The sequence below is a fragment of the Ascaphus truei genome, chromosome 9, assembly GCF_040206685.1.
Source record: "Ascaphus truei isolate aAscTru1 chromosome 9, aAscTru1.hap1, whole genome shotgun sequence".
Classification (NCBI taxonomy): Eukaryota; Metazoa; Chordata; class Amphibia; order Anura; family Ascaphidae; genus Ascaphus; species Ascaphus truei.
In genome coordinates, this window is record NC_134491.1 from 22,590,295 (window position 1) to 22,608,913 (window position 18,619).

Genomic DNA, 18,619 nt, shown 5'->3' on the forward strand with positions numbered 1-18,619 from the left:
TTAACATACGGAGCATCCTTTGATTTCTATAGCAGATTTAGCCCACCTCCCCAGCAGTGCAAGATCTTTGCAACACTTTCCTATTTGTTATAATGTGTTGCCAATATTCTCATCAGTTTGAGCTACAAGCTGTAACAATAGATAATGTTACCCTAGTAATATAAGAATACATTGTAGCTGCTGAGTTACACCGACTGAAGGATTGATTGAAACTGTAAGGCAGCCATTTAGTGAACCTGGAGATGCAGGATCTTTGCTGATCGATCACCGAGAACTAATCGATCAGCAGTTTAGGTAATTCCTTTTCAATAAAGGTAATCAAAAGCGGCATATATATTAAAAAAAAAAAAAAAAAAAAAAGAAGGATTTAAAAAATTTGACAGCCATCGCCATGGTGGGGTCACGTGACGGGACATGACCCCGCAGCGCCATTTGACGGCAAAAAAAAAAACTAAGGGGGAGAGCAAGCAGGAGGGGTGCAGCTTCAAAAGTTTGTGCTCCCCTGATAGAGCAGCGGTGCGCAAACTGGGGGGGGCGTGGGATTTTCTAAGGGGGGCGCGCGGTTGCAGAGCCCCCGTGCTTCCCCCCCCAGGCATGTAAATGAAATGCCGGGGGAGGCGCGAGGCCTCTGCAACTTCACTTACCTGCTCTCAGCCGGCTCTTCCTTGACGCGTCGCCACATGACGTCGTGACATCATATGACCGTGGAGCCCGAGAGCAGCTAAGGAGGGGGGGCGTAGGCAAGGGGGAGCACTAACTTAAAAGTTTGCACACCCCTGATATAGAGTACCCCGGATTAACGTCTTTATAGTTATTCCACTATTTTCTATTGTAACAATTTATCCAATAATAAGCATTCATTTTGCACATGTACAGTAGTTTCTTAGTTGAGATCAGACATGGTCTCAGAGATCAGGGGGTTATCGGCAGAAAGATAGTACGCTTGTCTGTTCAGATTTGGTCTGATTTGGAACATGATCAGATCTGTGGTTCAGGCTGATTTGGTTTAATACCAGCACGCCACCCCCCCCCCCCCCCCCCGGGCTCGGTTTGCTTTATGAAATGTTAAGAAAACACAAATGTCAGGTACTATTAGATTGTTCATAATGACGAAGAAAGGGCAGGTCCGGTGTCTCAAACACCGAGAACTGAGAATTGCAATTCATACAAAATGTTTGCTTCCTTTCAGAGAACAGTTATTTAATTATATCCAACAGCCTTGCACGTAATATACTGGTGGGCAATTCTGCATATCGCGCTCTCTTCCATTATGATAATTATTTTGCTTCATTATCCAGATAGAATATATTTAAACCCATTGGTGGATTGCGCTATCGGTGCTGTGGGCCGGTGCTGCCGCTCCCTGACAGCCTGCAATACTCCGTCCCTCCTCCTGTGGGCGCCGCGATCCGACCTCCTGCCCGACTGGAGGAGGGCGCCAGTTAATTAAAAAAAAACGGGGCTGGGTCTCCCTGTTGACAGCGCCGGAAATCGGTTGGGTTAAGCTTCCGGGAGGCCCGGCGCGTGCAGGAGAAGCATCGGAGACAGGTGCAGCGGAGCCGGCGGCAACTGCTGTGACCAGCCGCCGGGCCCCTCGCAGCACCGTCACCTCCCCCACCCCAGTCACCGTGCCGTAACGCTACCCCCCCTCCCCGCAGCATCTGGCCAAAACAGCCGTCCCCCCAATTGCCACCGGGCCGTCCCGCTATTCCCCCAAACCCCCCCCCCCCCCCGAGCATCGGCCCCACCCCCACAGCGGGAGCAGCAAAGTGCCTGCAGCGGGGTCGGCGGCAACTGCCTTGACTAACCGCCAGGCCCCCTGCTGCACCCCCCCCCCCCACAGCCGCCGAACACTCCCCATTATGCATTGGGGGGCTTGGGGTATTTTTTTATATGTATTGGAGATAGATAGAGAGATAGAGAGAGATATCTCTTACTGGGAATGTGTGTATAAGTATGTATGTATTGGGTAAACGGGGTTTTTGTATGCATTTGGGGGGGTGGGAAGTTTTTTGGTATATATCTTGTGGGGGGAATTGTGTGTTGGGGGGGGGGACGGAATGAGCGAGTGTGGGGTAATTGACGGAGGGGGAGGAGAGAGGGAGTAAGAGTGAGAAGCAGGGGAGAGAAATACATGCGAGGCGGGAGAGTGAGATGGGATGAGACGGAAGAAAGAGAAATACATGGGATGGGGGGGGGGGGGAAGAGAGGGGGCTTGTGAGGTGTTAAAGGAAGTGGGGGGGGCGGAGGCCTGCTTAAAATGTTTGGCCCAGGCCCCACGATTTCTGTTGGCGGCCCTGGAGGGCGCTGCAGAGTCCCCGGACCAGCAGGACCGCTTGGCAAGTGTGTGTGTGCGTGCTGAGAGGCGTGCGAGTGAGTGATGGGGAGGGGTTTAACTTCTGCAGAGCGACCCGCCTTCAACAGCGTCGTGTTGTCATGGCAACCCGATGGCGTGACGTCCCATGAAATTATGATGCCACAGGTGGAGGCCACTCTTCAAGGAATCGCCCAGGCTGACTTAAAGCCCCTGCTTAAACCTTAGGCTGCAGTCCCAGTCTGCACTGCAGCACGCACGCCCGGCACAGGGGGGGGGGGGAAGAGGGGTGGCGCTTGCACAGCGCTTCATTGCGATCTGTGTTAGATGCAGGAGATTGCAACAGGGGGGGAAAGGCGTGGCAGGGGGTTTGCAGGGGTGTGGCCATGACCTTACGCGGATGGTTCGCCCTCATTGGCCAAACCGCCGCAGGGGGCGTGGCCACCCCTCCATTGCAAGTTCTAAACACAATTTTGCCGTCTTAAACTGAGAGCGCGGCTGCCAAATGCGCGCGAAGCCACATACTGGGCCCAGCCCCATTGAGGGGCGGTACTTGTTCGTGCAGCGCACGTAGAACGGTACTGGGGCCGCAGCCTTACACAGTCACATGATCTGCAACAACCTACCACAGACTCCGCCTCCAGTTAAAGTTCTTTCAAGACTTCAGCGGTCTCACATTTTAACCTTGTCTGTAACCGTTACCCATAACATTATTTTTAACTCTTCACGAAATGTCTAGCTAGAACGTATAACCTCTGTGCACATAAACGTGACCATGTATTATCAACATAACGCTGTGCCCAGGACATACCTGAAAACGAGAGATAACTTCTCAATGCATTACTTCCTGGTAGCACATTTGATAAATACCAGCTCTTACCTATATGTTTATCAAATGTATCCCTACAACGTTATATATCTTTATTTTTTCGAATGTCATGTGAAATTGTGGCGTTTTAAATCCTTGAATGTATTTTTTATTTCCATAAAAAAAAAAAAAGGTTTATATAAAAATCTGATTGAAAGCCTATTGCATCAAATGGACTGTGCTGTTTAATGTGTGTCATATGAACACAAGTGCACAAAGCATTCATCAAACACACAGATTCTCAGAAAACTGCCCTAATTATGTGCGACAATTAGAAACTGTGGGATTGTACAACATTACCTTTCCAATGAAGGGAACTAAATGATGCTCGCACATTGAAAACATGTCAATGTCTTTCACAATCACCATCTCATCGTGATCCTCATCAAATATGGCGTCATTCAGCACATCTGAAATAAAAGGTTTCAATTAGTAGAGCGAAAAAAGACACTACTTTGCTGGCGATAAGAAGATCAGGGAGATCTTTCTCCACCCAGTTGCAAGCAGACAAAAAAAATGGGACACTCAATGGTTCAAGGCAGGGGTACGCAACATTTTCCAATATGGGGGGGGGGGGCACGGCGTTTAGAGAAGCTCCTCGCTTCCCCGAAGGCATTTAAATTAAATGCCGGGGGACCGCGCCAGGCCTACTTATCTTGGCTTCCAGCAACGCGTCTCCATGGCAACCCAGCGTCAAATGACGCAGCGGGGTCACGTCATTTGACGCCAGAGCAGAGAAGGAGGGGGGGGGGGCGCGAGCAGGGGTGGGTGAGATCAGGTAGGGGGGCTCAGACTTAAGTTTGCAGACCCCTGGTTCAAAGGTTTATAAAACAATATGAAAACAGCGTTCTGCCGACACTTCCTAGAGGTCTCAAAATTCAACATGCTGCTGCTCCCAGATGTAGGGGAAATCCTGCAGGTCCCAAATAGTCATGAAGGTATAGAGCAGGGGTGCACAAACTTTTCTGTCGGCGCCCCCCCCCCCCCCCCTGGCTGCTCTCTTCCCCCCTCCTGGCTGCTCTCTTCCCCCCTCCTGGCTGCTCTCTTCCCCCCTCCTTACCAGCTCTCTGGCATCGGCTGCGTCATGTGACGTCACGATGACCTGTGACATCGCGTTGGCATTTGACGCCACGCTGTCATGGCGACACGTTGCCGAAGAGCCAGCTAACAGCAGGTAAGAGGGCGTTACAGAGGCCTCGCGCCTCCCCGGGCGGGGAGTTGTGGGGGAGAGCACGGGGCCTCTAAACGCCTCCCCCCCCCCCCATAAAATCTCAGTTTGCACCCCCCTGGTACAGAGGAACATCAAGGCACACTGACTTAGCAAAAAGAGAAATGTAATGCAGCCAAAGAAACCAACGTTTCAACTGCCACTCAGTCTTTATCAAGGCGAGAGCCACAGCCCTCACACCTTGATAAAGACTGCGTGGCAGTCGAAACGTTGGTTTCTTTGGCTGCATTACATTTCTCTTTTTGCCAAGTCAGTGTGCCTTGATGTTCCTCAAAACCTTTACATAAGACCGCGCAGGCGCACTCTGCGGCCCAGGCAATGTATTAAATATAACGTGCAGTCTCCTCACTGTGCTGGGGGAGATTGAGCCGTATTTATTTGAAATGGAGCGGATATTTTCTACGGCACTGGGAAGCGGCTCTGCAGGGGACCAAATCGGGGGCCTGAAAAACTCTGAATAAGTCTGAATAAACCCATAATCTCACCATACACCAGGAGTGACCAACTCCAGTCTTTAACGGCCACCAACAGGTCAGATTTTAAGGATATCCCAGCGTCAGCACAGGTGGCTCAATCAGTGGCACAGTCATTGACAGCCACCTGTGCTGAAGCAGAGATCTCCTTAAAACCTGGCCTGTTGGTGGCCCTTGAGGACTGGGAGTTGGCCACTCGACGTTGGCCTTACGTCGATGTCGGAAACATGTACATAAGGAGCAGCACATTTTGCTATCTATATGAAGATGCACAATCCTGCGCACGTGACCGTTTGTGATTTTAGTGGTCAAAGTGGTTTGCGGTGATAGAGGGGACCACACTGTACGTTTTTACACTGACCAGCTTCGGTACTTTTACTTACTAGCAGTGAACTAGCTGAATAGAAGGATATGCATGTAGTATGCAAGCAAGATAACATAATGTGAGCGCACAAGAAACAAAACGTATGTACCAAAAGGGAAAAGTGGTGCAATTGTGGGGCAAAACAGCTGTACCATGTGGATCATAGAAAAAAAACCCTATAGATGTCAAGGAGTTTTTTTCCTCTGATACGTCCGGTGAAGTCTTGTTGCCCCAAAATTGCACCACATTTGCCTTGATCCACAGGCCTCAGTGTATTCCTCATAAATTGTGTGTCTTATTGATAAGGATTATTTGTTAAACTGTGATAGTGCCGATAGGGGCACTAACACACAGCTACTCCCATTGTAGTTACCATTACACCCCCCCGCCCCCCCTATGAGCCAGCTAGCAGCCTGGCTCCATTTCTCCCGTCCGGAGGATACATATCACATATTTATCTGAAGCCAATTTCGTATTTCCAAAGTTCAGTCATTCGAACTCAAAATATTGACTCCTTCCCTTGACGGGCTAGTTCAGCATCCTTTATTTACTGGCTGCGCCCCCCTCTCTGCGCTCTCCTATCTTCCTTCCTGGAACAGGATACAATGGCGGAACAGTTTAATTTCCTGTATGCTATCAGCTGTCGTCAGGTAACCGTGGAAACGCAAAGCTGCGTCATTTATATTTTTTCATTATGGTCGTCACAGCCCAATGTTCGCAGTTTGCCTTTTATTTTAAGCAGACATTAAATATATGCTATGGTGGATAAAAAAAATAACAGAAACCATCCACCGTACCACAAATAAAAATATCACCTGTGAGCACAGTCACACGTCTCATACATGTCTGCAACCCTGCCCTTCCCCATTATCTCTTAGCATACAGCATGTCCACTGTAGCCAGGGAAACCCAGTATAGGCAAGAGGTCAAAACAGCAGTCTGAGTAGGTTTACTGGCTCTGCCCTTCTTTAACCCAGACTGTGCTGAAAAGCGGTTTAAAAACGGCAGACATAAGCTTATAGGGGTCCCTTGCTAAAATGGATTAGAAGCTAAATGTGACAGTGTGTGCTCATTTGCATGTCATTTCCCATTTTTTTGTATCTGGGAAGGGGGGCAGGTAATTGTGTTTGTACCTAGGGGGGTGTTTTGTATTGGGGGCATTGTGTGGGGGAGTAAGTCTGTGTGGGGGGGAATTGTATGGGTATTGGGGGGAGAAGTGTGTGTCATGGGGAGGAGGGGGAAATGAGTGTGAGGAGGGGGGGGATTGTGTGAGAGGGGGTAATTGATTGATAGTGGGGGGTGGGGAAGAGGGGAGAGCGAGGAAGAAGGGGGGGAGGGAGAAGAGTGAGACGGGGAGATATACAGGTGTGAAGGGGAGGGAGAGCAAATCCGCCAGCACGGGAGGGACATATTCACATGAGTGGCGGGGAAAAAAAAATGTCAGCGGCATTATGGATACTAGAAAGATTAGTTGGTAGACAGTCGATGTTGCTGCATTTCTTTTCCTTATACATTAGGGCCCCGCTTCTCGGCGTTCCTGTTTCATGTATTTGTCAAGTTTCCGCGCATGCGCAAAAGGGGATGGCCGACTCAGCGTATGCGCAGAATGCTGCATTCTGGGATGGAGGAGGAGGGAGGAGAGACGGGATATAGCCGGTTAACATCGCATTTGTGCGCTCTGCACACAAAAAAAAGCCATGTTCCGCTTTTCGGTGATTTCCGCTTTTCGGCTGGGGACTGGAACGGAACCCGCCGTATGAGTGGGGCCCGCCTATGTCTATGGGGGCCAGAGAGAGCCCCGTCAGCTGGAAGTGTTCACGGTTCATCATTTGCAGTACAATAAAAACCACGGAGAGAAGACATGTCATGCATAACCAAACAAACACCAGGTGTCCGCGCAGAGACACAGCACACAAGACCTTTTATGAATCCAATTCAAATTACCAAAGTGACAGGGGGATGAAAGCAAGTATCAAAAGATGGATGTGTCTGCAGCAGGGCGCTGCGTCATCCACACACAAATTAAATGGGTCTCTATAGAAACCGTGGTCTTTAAGTTGTTTTGGGGGCTGTATTCACCAATATGAGTTTGAGTTTCGTATAATTTTTCCCTTAATTTTTCCAAATGACAGGAAACACCCAGGCACCCGGCAAAAGGAGGATACACGAGCTAGCAAAATATATGGTCAATGCAAATTAAAGCAATGCGATAAATACCATGCGGGCACTGAAGGGGTTAAGTGAAGTTGGATATTTAAGAAATCCGCAGGCTGGCTGCCTGTCCCTGCGAAGTGCAAGCCTAAGCCGTGTGCATAGTGCGAGCGACTGCGCGCACGACAGGCCACACCTCTAGAGAGGCCGGCCATAGTGCGCGCGAAGGCGTTTTCAAGAGACACAGGAATTTGTTTGACGCGCCACGGCCGAGTCACGCGAGCGGTTCAGCCAATGAGGGCGAATCAGTCTGGTGACGTCACGGCCATGCCTCCCGTCGCTGTGGATCTCAGTCCACAGATCGCACGGGCAACAGGCGCGTGACGCCATGCGCTACATCGCGTCCGTCCACTAAATCAAAGGCCTAATGTCTCAGAGCTGCAGAATGTTGCCCATTACCTACAACATGTGGAAACCCTCACAATGCAAATGGATAACATACCCCCCCAAATACTGGCGAGAAAGTGATGCACTCGGGAACTTCAGGGATTACTTGTACAATGTTTATTCTCATGCAAGAAGCGCACATCTCTCAGACGCGGACAACCTGGCTATTTGTGGCCAAAAGTCTATGGAAATGGCCATCGGAAACCAGCTGTTTCTGTAGATATGGAATGATCCCTTTGAACTTTACATTCATACTAATTTTGTCTAGTATAGCGCAGACAATGTATGTAGAGCGGTACATGGCACATGCCTTTAAAGCGTACCGTTGATTTTAAGCCCCTGAGGTACACGGAAATAGTGACTTGTCTCAGATCACAAAGATGGCGGACACTGGGTTTTGAACCCGATTTCACCCACTTCAAAGACTGTGTCCTTACCACTTAGAGCCTGCTTTATGTTCTAATTATCACCATCATTATTGGTTTGTCACATTAAGGCCGGGGTTCTCAACTTCAGTCCTCAAGACCCAACAGGTCAGGTTTTCAGGATATCCCTGCTTCAGCACAGGTGGCTCAGTCTAAAACGGATTGAGCCACCTGTGCCGATGTAGGGAACATTTTTGCCTTGCACCCCCCTGCCTGTTCTCCCCCACTGCTCACGCCCCCTTACGGATTTTGCCGCATGAAAAGAGGCCGCAGGGTCACATGACCCCGAAGCCGACTGAGTCATGATAAGTGACGTTTTAGAGGCCTTGCGCGGTCCCCTGGCATTTCATTAAAATGAGGAAGAGAGCAGGGCCTCTGAAACCGCCGCGCCCCCCAGTTTGCACACCCCTGCATTAAGGTAGACATATATGACTAACTCACTCCTTCTGCTGCCGTATGTAGTGTGCTACTGTTTCTTGACTCGTCCTTATACCCCGGCTCAGTCTCCGTTTTTTTTAATTGGATGTCTCCTCTTCGTGCGTGTCCGTATTCATTCTCCCAGCCTCTTGACCAGTCAAATCACTTCAGCACAGCCGCCGTCGGTATTTCAGCTCTTCCGAGTAGCACTGACAGCCTCAGGCAGGATATTAAAGTCTGCATCAAAGCTTTTTCTTCAAATATTGCCGTAATCCACGTTTAATACATGATCGTATTTTCTTTTATGAAGAGGTGAATAGGATCAAGGTACTGCCTCTCCGAGGAAACTCACCAGAAAAATGAGGTAAAATCAATTTATTAAACTACATAAAAAAGATGAACCAAACAAAATTAGCTCCTCCTCTCACGCCTCCTGTGGCGTTTTTACAAGGTGTGAAAAAGCACCGCAGGGGGCGTGAAATGCGTGGGTGGAGGAGCTCATTTTGTTTGGTTCATGTTTTTTTTTATGTAGTTTAATAAATTGATTTTACCTCATTTTTCTGGTGAGTTCCCCCGGCTTTTCCTCGGAGCGGCAGCACCTTGATCTATTCACCTCTTCATTTTGCTACTTTGGATCGAGTGGACGCCTTTGGGGATTGTGGAGGTTATTCTGGTGCAGCAGAATTGATCTACATAGATTAGTTGCAACCATAACTGATGGTGCACGATCGTGAGTAATGCTACTACATACCGACTGCAGTCTAGATCAAGGGGCTAAGAACTGAGGCAGACCCCCGGTGAGAATTCTTTCAAACCTACACAGGTACCCATTATTTGCCTAGTTCCTTGTTCTGCCCTCTCTATCACTAGCTGCATTCTCACAGACCTCCTTCCTTTAAACCCCTTCACACAGGCTCCGCCAAATTGCTGTATTCGTCTACAATCTGCGCTCTTAGAGCGTCTATCCGGGTTTTGTTTGTATTTTCTTTTACCTAGAATATTACATGATCCTAACAATCTGTTTAATGGAGATATATATATTATATAAGACAAATGTATAAATTTTTTAATCATCTAGATCTATGTATACATACACGAATGTGTTAGCCCCGCCATTTTTTCCACGCATGGCTAATTGTTTCACAATGGTGTCTGCTTCTTTCTGTAGGAGGGGTGTCTAACATACATTTAGCAACAACAAAACCAGAATCAGCCAAAGGGTTATAGTAAAACTATTGATTTAAATTTTTCTAAAAATAAGGAAAATGTATAAAACATTTATACAGGGATCCTGTCAAACGTATCTGCTCCAAAAAGTGGAAGTGTTATTAGCTCTAAGAATAGGAGTCTATAATTCTGCATATATTACCTAAGCATATTCCAAAAAATCTTTCACTACATCAAACCACACAACACACCCAGGCAAATACGTATGAAATAATGTACGTTGGGTTAGCACGCAGGTGTAGCCAATGTATAGGTGTACATGTAACAATTACAGTTCTTAAGTGGTCCCAGTGTTTTCGGAACTCAATGTAAATAAATATTGTATAGTGTACACAGCGAAAGAAACGGAACAAGGACATTTTGCAGCACAACTAGAGCCAAACCCTCCCCCCCCAAAACACCATATTTCCATCTTGTGTTTTACAGCACATTTCTCCATCCTTTAAATCAATGTACCAAGGTATTTTGCTTCCTGTTCACCAATTTGTGATTTTGGAAGTGCAAAAAAAAAAAAAAGAAAAAAAAAGAAGGATTTCCAGGAAGTACATAATATAAATGGGCAGTATCAAATTCTGTATGTATGTTGTACTGCATCTTATCTAAGTGAAGAAATGTGCCAGGCCTGAGGTTGTATAAACCAGGGGTGGACAACTCCAGTCTTCAAGGGCCACCAACGGGTCCGTTTTGCAGGATATCCCTCCTTCAGCACAGGCAGCTCAATCAGTGGCTCAGTCTTTGACTGAGCCACGTGTGCTGAAGCAGGGATATCCTGAAAACCTGACCAGTGGGTGGAACTTGAGGATTGGAGTTGGCCGCCCCTGGTATAACCCAACTATAAAATTGAGCATTACAGCAAAACAAAATTATTTTTGCATTGATACAGTGCGAGAGGGAGCGGCTCAGTGAGTAAAGACACTGACTGGCACTGAGAGTTTGAAGCAGGGGCGTCTGGTTCAATTCCTGGTGTCGGCTCCTTGTGACCTTGGGCAAGTCACTCTATCTCCCTGTGCCTCAGTGCTTGGCCGTGTGACTATCATTTTTATACATATCATGCTTATCATTTATCACCTACTATCTGCATGTGTTTATAAGACACTGAACACGGTTACCCTTCATGTGAAAAAAAGAAAAGATACCTCCCCCATAGGTTGCACTCACACTTGTCCGTGTGAGTGACTGCAGTTATTTGCTGCTTTATTTTACATTATAGCCAGACACCCAATACTATTATCTGTATTTTCTCTCATACTTTGTTTATATATCTGTTTGCCTTGAGGGCGACGTCTGAATGGAAAGTTGTCGGCGAACCTGAGAATATATCTGGACCTGAGAAGAAAGAAAACCACCACAGCAGGAAAAAAAAGACCAAAAAGAAACCTTGATGCAATAGCATTTACACAAGGCCGTGTAAGTGTGTTTTCATTTTATTACCCCCACCATCATTTATTAGAGGTTACACATATCACTATACCATTCCTCTACCTGTGCTCCCCCTTTCTTTCTGTATCCCTGTACCAACAAGGATCCTGGATAGATCCTATTGGGGTCAGAGCCATAGGAGACGACGACGACGACATTGAGGGGATCCTTGCATAACAATTTTAAGGTTGTAAACTACTTATTGTATTTACCCCGTTTAATATACACTTTGGAGGGAGCGCCCGGGTTTTTCCTGTTCTATTGTTATTACACGGCAAGGATTAAATGTTTCACTTAGCCATTTCAAATAAAACATTACCGGTAATAAATGCGATCCGATTACTGCTTATCCTTTGTACCACACATTCCCTAAAACGCTTTCAAGAATAATTTGCACACAACACATGATGCTTAAACACACACACACAAAGAACAAACGTTAAGGGACCTTTTTATGCATGTATGTTTTTATTTATATAGCGCCATTAGTGTACATAGCGCTTCACATTAGTACTACACGTGACAATCATATAAATAACAACAAATAATACAAACAGATCATGGGAATCAGACATAAAAGTAACAGTTCCGAAGAGGAGTCCCTGCTCCGGGGAGCTTACAATCTAATGCAACTTCTTTACATTAGTAACGGCAATGCTGGTCTTGTGCAAATTGTATCACCGATAATTTAATACGTCTAATAAAGAACTAGACCGGTATTTGCAAAGGTAACCTTTCTTCACAAGCCACGGACTGTACAAGAGTTATCTGATGGTAACCTAACTCTTCAAGTGCTTAACTACCCTAATAGCCACATGTGGCACCTTAAACACCTAAATTATCACAGAGACAATATAGATCACATCACAAAAGTAACACTTACGTTTGAAGGTTTTAATTTGCAAAAAGAGAGATGTACAGCATCAGTGCTGGCATTAACTTACATACTGTATATCAACCTTATGGTTGGTCGCACAGATGAAAGATGGATACCAATGAAAAATACTAATCTGGCTAATATTTTGTGCGAATAATATATACAAATCATTCACACTGTTGCTGCTAGTTTAACTATGCTATGTGGACATCCTCGTAAACTGTTGCAACATTTTTAGATCACCCAGAAAACGTTTAATTACAAACTGGACGGATTGCAGGGTGCTAAATGGTCGCAGCGTTCCCCCAGCACTGAAACATGTAAGAGTTCTACAGTCCAGTTGTACATGACCCTGATTGGCAGCTTCCGTAAATGGTCTTCATTTTATTATTTGAGTGAAAGTGGCAAAACTCAGAGTATCTGGGCCTAATTTTAACGACGTTAACCCGTATTCACAGAACCCAACCCCTCCAGCTGCTTCAAAACAAGGAAAAAGCAGCACAAAGCAGTCACATCATGTAATACTACATCCTTTAGTAACATGGAATAAACTCATCGGATGCAGGTTCTTTTGCACACTAATGCTGAAAATTCAAACTCTTTTACCGGCATTAGAGAGAAAGATTAAACCAAAAAGTTGGGCACTCTGATATACAACATATGTGCATCAAAATAACCCCCTTCAATTCGTATTTATCTTTATTTAGCCCCTTTTGTAGCAAAATGTAACTTGGTGTAATTGTTTTACATTTTTTATAATATTTGTTTAGGGCTCATTGTCGTAGAGTATTTTCCCCCCTCATGCTCTTTAATGGATATTGATGAGTGATCCTAAAAAGTTTTGCACGGAGACTAGGAGTGTGTCAGTGGAGAAGCTCTGTGTCATTCATGAGATCAGGACTCTATTTTCTGCATTCAAAAATCATTCATACATGGCACATTAGTCAGGGGTGTTCAACTCTAGTCCTCAAGCCCCCGCAACAACAGCCACCTGTGCTGAAGCAGGGGTATTCTGAAAACCTGACCTGTTGGTAGCTCTTGAGGACTGGAGTTGGCCACCCCTGGTCTAAGGTTTTTACTCATTGTGGATGCATGGACCAGCTGTTCAGAAGATACGCTAGGAGAAAATAGTCTTGGCTTGGACAGCATGGTGGTACCCTACAGGGGGAGGAAGCTTCAGAAAAAGGTTACCCACTCTGGTGAAGAATAAGGGAACATTATGCGAGCCAAATGACCTCATGTTCTGTCAACTTCGATTTCTCTATATGTAAACCCTGATGAAGGGACATAGGCACCGAAATGTTGGATGCAACTTTGACTTGTAAGTCAATAAATTATCTTTTTTTATTTATTTTTTTTGCCATATTTTGATTTTTTTTCTGCTGTTGTGTGCTTTGCTCTCTTCTACATATTGCTTTGCCTTGACTAGGATTTTTTTTTTGCCGTTAGCACCCTGTTTTATTGTTTTTTGCTTAGACCCCAGCGTTTAGGGGCATCCCAAGTTGCTTTACCCAATTCTCCCCTTCTATATGTAACCCGTCAGAACAATTTATTTGTATAGATTTTTATTGCTCAGAAAACAAGCAGCTTTCATAGAACGTTTGGACGCAAACCGTTCATTTTTAACAGACCTAAAACCTAATTGAACTTTATTTTAGCATAAGACGATCTTGTGTGAGAATGGTTTCTTACTGCATTAAAGTAGCATACACCTTTGAAAGATTAGGTTGAAGGGATTATATCTTGAGGTTCTGCTACAGCTAGGGTATTAAACGAACATATTAGGCGTCCACTTTCCTTTTCCTCATCAATCACGAGAGCTAAATAATCCTGCACACGCCTTGAACCTCTGAAGGTATTAGGGAGGCAATCCAATCATTTTAATTTAAAAAAATAAATATATATTTTTGTTTGTTTTAATATATGCCGCCTTTGATTACCTTTATTGAAAACGGATTACCTAAGCTGCCGATTGATTGGTTCTCCCATGATCAATCAGAAAAGATCCTGCTTCCCAGGGTTCACTAAATGGCTGCCTTTCAGTTTCAAATCAATTCTACAGTCACTCAGCAGCTACAATGTATTCTTATATTACTGTGGTAACTTTATCTATTGTTACAGTTTGCAGCTCAAACTGCTGGGAATATTGGCAACAAATCACAGACAGGAAAGTGTTACACATTTTGCACTGCTGGGGAGGTGTGCTTAAACCGGCTATAGAAATCCAAATCAGCTCTGTACATTTAAACTCATTAAAAATGGCATTAAGAATTACATTTTAAATAAAAAAGGTAGTATTATCTAAAATAGTACAACAGAACTTTTTTTCCCTTCAAATAAATAACACATGTAGAGTATTGCTTCATTGCGCCTTTAAATATTATTTGATATTATTGAAGGTCCCAGTTTACAAAGTATCCCATTACACTTGGCAGGTTAGAGGGGGCTGCAATACATTGTGCTCTGCACTTTGGTACAGGCCACTCTGGGACCAAAGGAGATACAGGACATGTATTCACTACAATACATTGGGAAACAAATCATGTTTATTATTATTATGGCAAAATCTAGTGATAATAAATGGCGTTTTCATGACATCTCTTGGACATGGTGGAGACTAGTTGCATTGTTTTTAAAACTGGTGAAACGTGTTTTAAATTAGTATTACCAGCTGCATGGGGCACTGTAATTCACTTTACCTCCCTGTGCCTCACACGCCAGAAGTGGGATTTTATTTTGAAGAACTAGCACCGGTTTAACAGGGTCATCCATAGCCCCCTGATTTATTTAACCCCTGGGATCCCGCAGTGCATGAAGGCTCTATGAGCAGGCAGGAAAGCACTCACCGGATAGCTTCTCTTGGTAGCCCTTGGTGAAGAACTGCATGGCAGTCGCTGCCCTCCAGGGGGTCTTGAGTAACCCTTGCCTTCCCGGGTCCTCTCCCAGCGCCCTGAGGATGGTGCTGTATGCGGCTGCCAAGGTGGGCAAGCTGTGCTGGTTGTCCTCCTCACTGCGGGGCCTGTCCTCCCTCCAGCTGCCCCCTCGGCTCAGGGCAGCTGCAGGTGCCCTCTCTTCCGGCATAAAGCCGTTGCAGGTGAGTGGGCGCTTGTCTGGCAGTGCACCCCCCGGCTTCCCGGGATCCATGGGGGGTACAGTGACTTCCAGGGGTGAAGCAGCTAGTGCAGGGAGAGGAAGGGACAGCCTGACTGTAGGGGTTATTAATCTCAGCCTGTGCCCTGTAACACCAGATTGCACCCTGTGCCCACCCCACTGGTACAGTATGTGGCTGCACACTAATATAATAAGTCTTACTCCCCAGGGGAAGATGTCGCTATAACAATGACCAGGTGCGGATAGCACCTTGTGCAATGTCCTTGTAGGTGCAGCCTTACCCCGGGAGAGATACACCCGGTCTAGGACGGATTATTGTGGTGGCAATGGGAGCAGGAGGTGCCCACTGGCTTCTGTTTAGCAAAGTGCACACTTAGGAAAGTGTCACCCCCGGAGCACTGATCTCAGGAGAGAGTCACCGAGTCAGACTGGGCACTCTTAACAGAGCGGTGTAACGTTAGCTGCGCTCTGCTGTCCCACTCCCGCGGTGAGCAGCCTCACTACAGGTGATTGGGCCAAGCAGACAGTGTGCTCTACAGGACACCTTACCCTGCAATGGCACCCTGTGCAGAAGGGACATGGGACAGGGGCGCTGGGTTGCAGGTGTGTACAGGCGCGCGCTGGGGTGTCCGGGACTCTGAGCCGCGCCAAGTTGCCTCCGCTCTTTATATACTGCAGCTCCTGCAGGCCCCGCCTTCCCAGGGGGCGGATTGGCTACAGCGCTGCGTGCGTCACTGGCTGTCTGTGTGGGTGGCTCCCAGTATAAGCGGATCAGAGCGAGAGGGGGGGGGGGTTGTTAAAGGGGCGAAGCCGCCTCCCTGCCCACACCCCACAAGGGGAAACCCGTCCGGATTGCACCAGAAAGGAAATAAGGAAATAAATAGAATACATGCCGGGTTCCAGGAACCCCACCTCCCCTCACTGTCCCGTCCTGTGCCCCCTGTCACACTGCACTGAGTTTAAAGCACCTCTCTGGAAATGCTGGTTACTTTTATCCTGCTCCAGCCCTTTCCGCATTTATTTATTTATAAAATATTTTACCAGGAAGTAATACATTGAGTTACCTCAAAAAAAGGGGGTGCAGGGACAGGCAGGGTTATCATGTGGCATGATCAAGCCAAGTCATTGGAAAAGGGCTCACGGGGCATATTCAATGATTATTATTTGTATAACGCCAACATATTCCCCAGCGCGGTACAATGGGGGGGGTTACAGAGTAGTGATGTACCGGGTCCCAGAAATGACCAGGTACCCAGAAAAAAATTATAAATTACCCAACCGAGTGACCAGGTATCTGGCCGGGTAGTTTTTGACTTACCTGCAGCCGGCGGCAGGTGGAGAGGAGAACCGCGGCGGAGGATAAGTTGAACCATATTGGACAGCAGAGGAAGGGGGGGAGTGGAAGAGTTGTGGGCTGAGAGACAGACAGAGAAGCTGTTCCGTTGCTCCCACTGCCACCATGGTCCTCCTCACCCTCCGTTGCCAACTACAGGTCAGTCTTCTGCTGCCGTTCTCCGAGGAGGAGGAGCGAGGGAGCAGAGCAGAACAGGGATTACTCGGCACAGAGTCCCAGCACCCTGGGCCGGGTAATCTCCGCGTACCCAGTACATCACTGGTACAGAGTGATATAAATTACACAATGACATACCAATTAAAAGGACAAACAAGCGCAAGAAGATACCGAAAGGTAGTGAGGGCCCCAATACAGAGCTTACAAATCACACTTTATTTTGGTTATCGGCATCATAAACGGTTACTTTGTGACTGATTAAAAAGTAACAAGGAATGTTAATACTATAATTGAATAAACAAAGAAGCCCCAATGCATTGATTTATTTCTGTACAGTAAGTCCTCGTTTTACGATGAATGGCTTATTATCCGACGCTGCCCAATGCATCCCTATGGGCGGTTTTACAACGCCAAAATGGCTTATCCGACGCTCTTATGACGCTTTGTAAAGTTGCAACATTATGTCAATCAGAAGGCTGCAGTCAGGGAAATCATCCACATCAGTCTGTGTGAAGGTTTAGTGATGTATTTATGCCCTTAAACATGTCTAACAGTTTTATTATACAGTTCTGGATTCAATAAATAGAATCTTTACATCATAATGTGTGTGCAGCATAATCTTATTGCTCAAGTAAAATATTTTGTTTATTTTAGCATTAAAAATGCCTTCAGGAACGGAACGTTTGATTTAAACAGTGTTCCTATGGGAAAACGGGTTTCGCTTTACAACGCTTCGCTATCCGACGTCATTTTGAGTAACACATTGTGTCGGATAACCGAGGACTGCCTGTATATGTTTATTCTTCTCAGAAATACGAATCGTTAAGTTTAATCGTTTGGGCAAAACATGTTCAACTGCGACATCAAGGTAACCCTTTCAGCAGGTGCCTACACTAGCAATGTTATCCTGTTCTGTGTATTTCCTCCACTGCATAGAGCAGTGTTTTTCAACCAGGGTTTCTAGGAGCACTTTGGTTCCCGTACATCCCTAAAAGGTTCTCTGCAATTTTCATGTCATTTAAAAAAATTGTACCAAATACAGAAGAATTTACAATGCAGCTGATCACAGACGCGCTATTAGAGAGGGTTGGGGTTCCTTACAATGCATCTGATCTCAGACGCGCTATTAGAGAGGGTTGGGGTTCCTTACAATGCATCTGATCTCAGGCGCGCTATTAGAGAGGGTTGGGGTTCCTTACAATGCATCTGATCTCAGACGCGCTATTAGAGAGGGTTGGGGTTCCTTACAATGCATCTGATCACAGACACGCTATTAGAGAGGGTTGGGGGTTCCTCTAGAATTTCACATTTTAATTGTAGGGTTATTTAACCAAAAACAGGTTGAAAAACACTGGCACAGAGAAAAGAGGAAACAAAACAATGATAAGCAATAGCATGGGATGTGTGACGTAGTGCCTAAGGGGTTAACATTTAGAAGCACTATATGTGCTGTCACCCAAAGTGCAGTTATAACTGGTAAAAAAACAACTCATAAGTGCCGTAAGAAAACCGTGATTTTATAATTTGTTACTGATCGACTGTTGAATAAATGTGCTTATATAGTTTCTAATTACATGCTTTATATAAACAGTGAATCTGTAATCCATTTGCTGCATGAGGAATACTTTGCGGGCCAATATGAATAAGCTTTCCCAAGTGTCAGAAAAGACTGAATTATTGTTACCATCAACATCTCGGAGCAGACTAGCTCTGAGCCATAGCGGGCAGGGCACTCCATCACGCTCAGCCTAGGTAGCAGGGCACCCACCCAAGACGGCACGGCACCCG

At 46.2% G+C, this 18,619-nt stretch overlaps 1 protein-coding gene across 1 annotated transcript in view; it reads right to left on the bottom strand.

The window, feature by feature from the left end:
- GCH1 (GTP cyclohydrolase 1) overlaps window positions 1-15,948 on the bottom strand; it is a 29,567-nt gene extending 13,619 nt beyond the window's left edge. Inside the window, exons 1-2 of the mRNA XM_075613777.1 lie at window positions 15,057-15,948; window positions 3,483-3,592 (exon numbers count right to left, since the gene is read on the bottom strand). Coding sequence (XP_075469892.1) covers window positions 3,483-3,592; window positions 15,057-15,354 — 408 coding nt within the window. The 5' untranslated portion in view covers window positions 15,355-15,948. The remainder of the gene's footprint in view (window positions 1-3,482; window positions 3,593-15,056) is intronic.
- Between the last annotated feature and the right edge of the window lie 2,671 nt (window positions 15,949-18,619).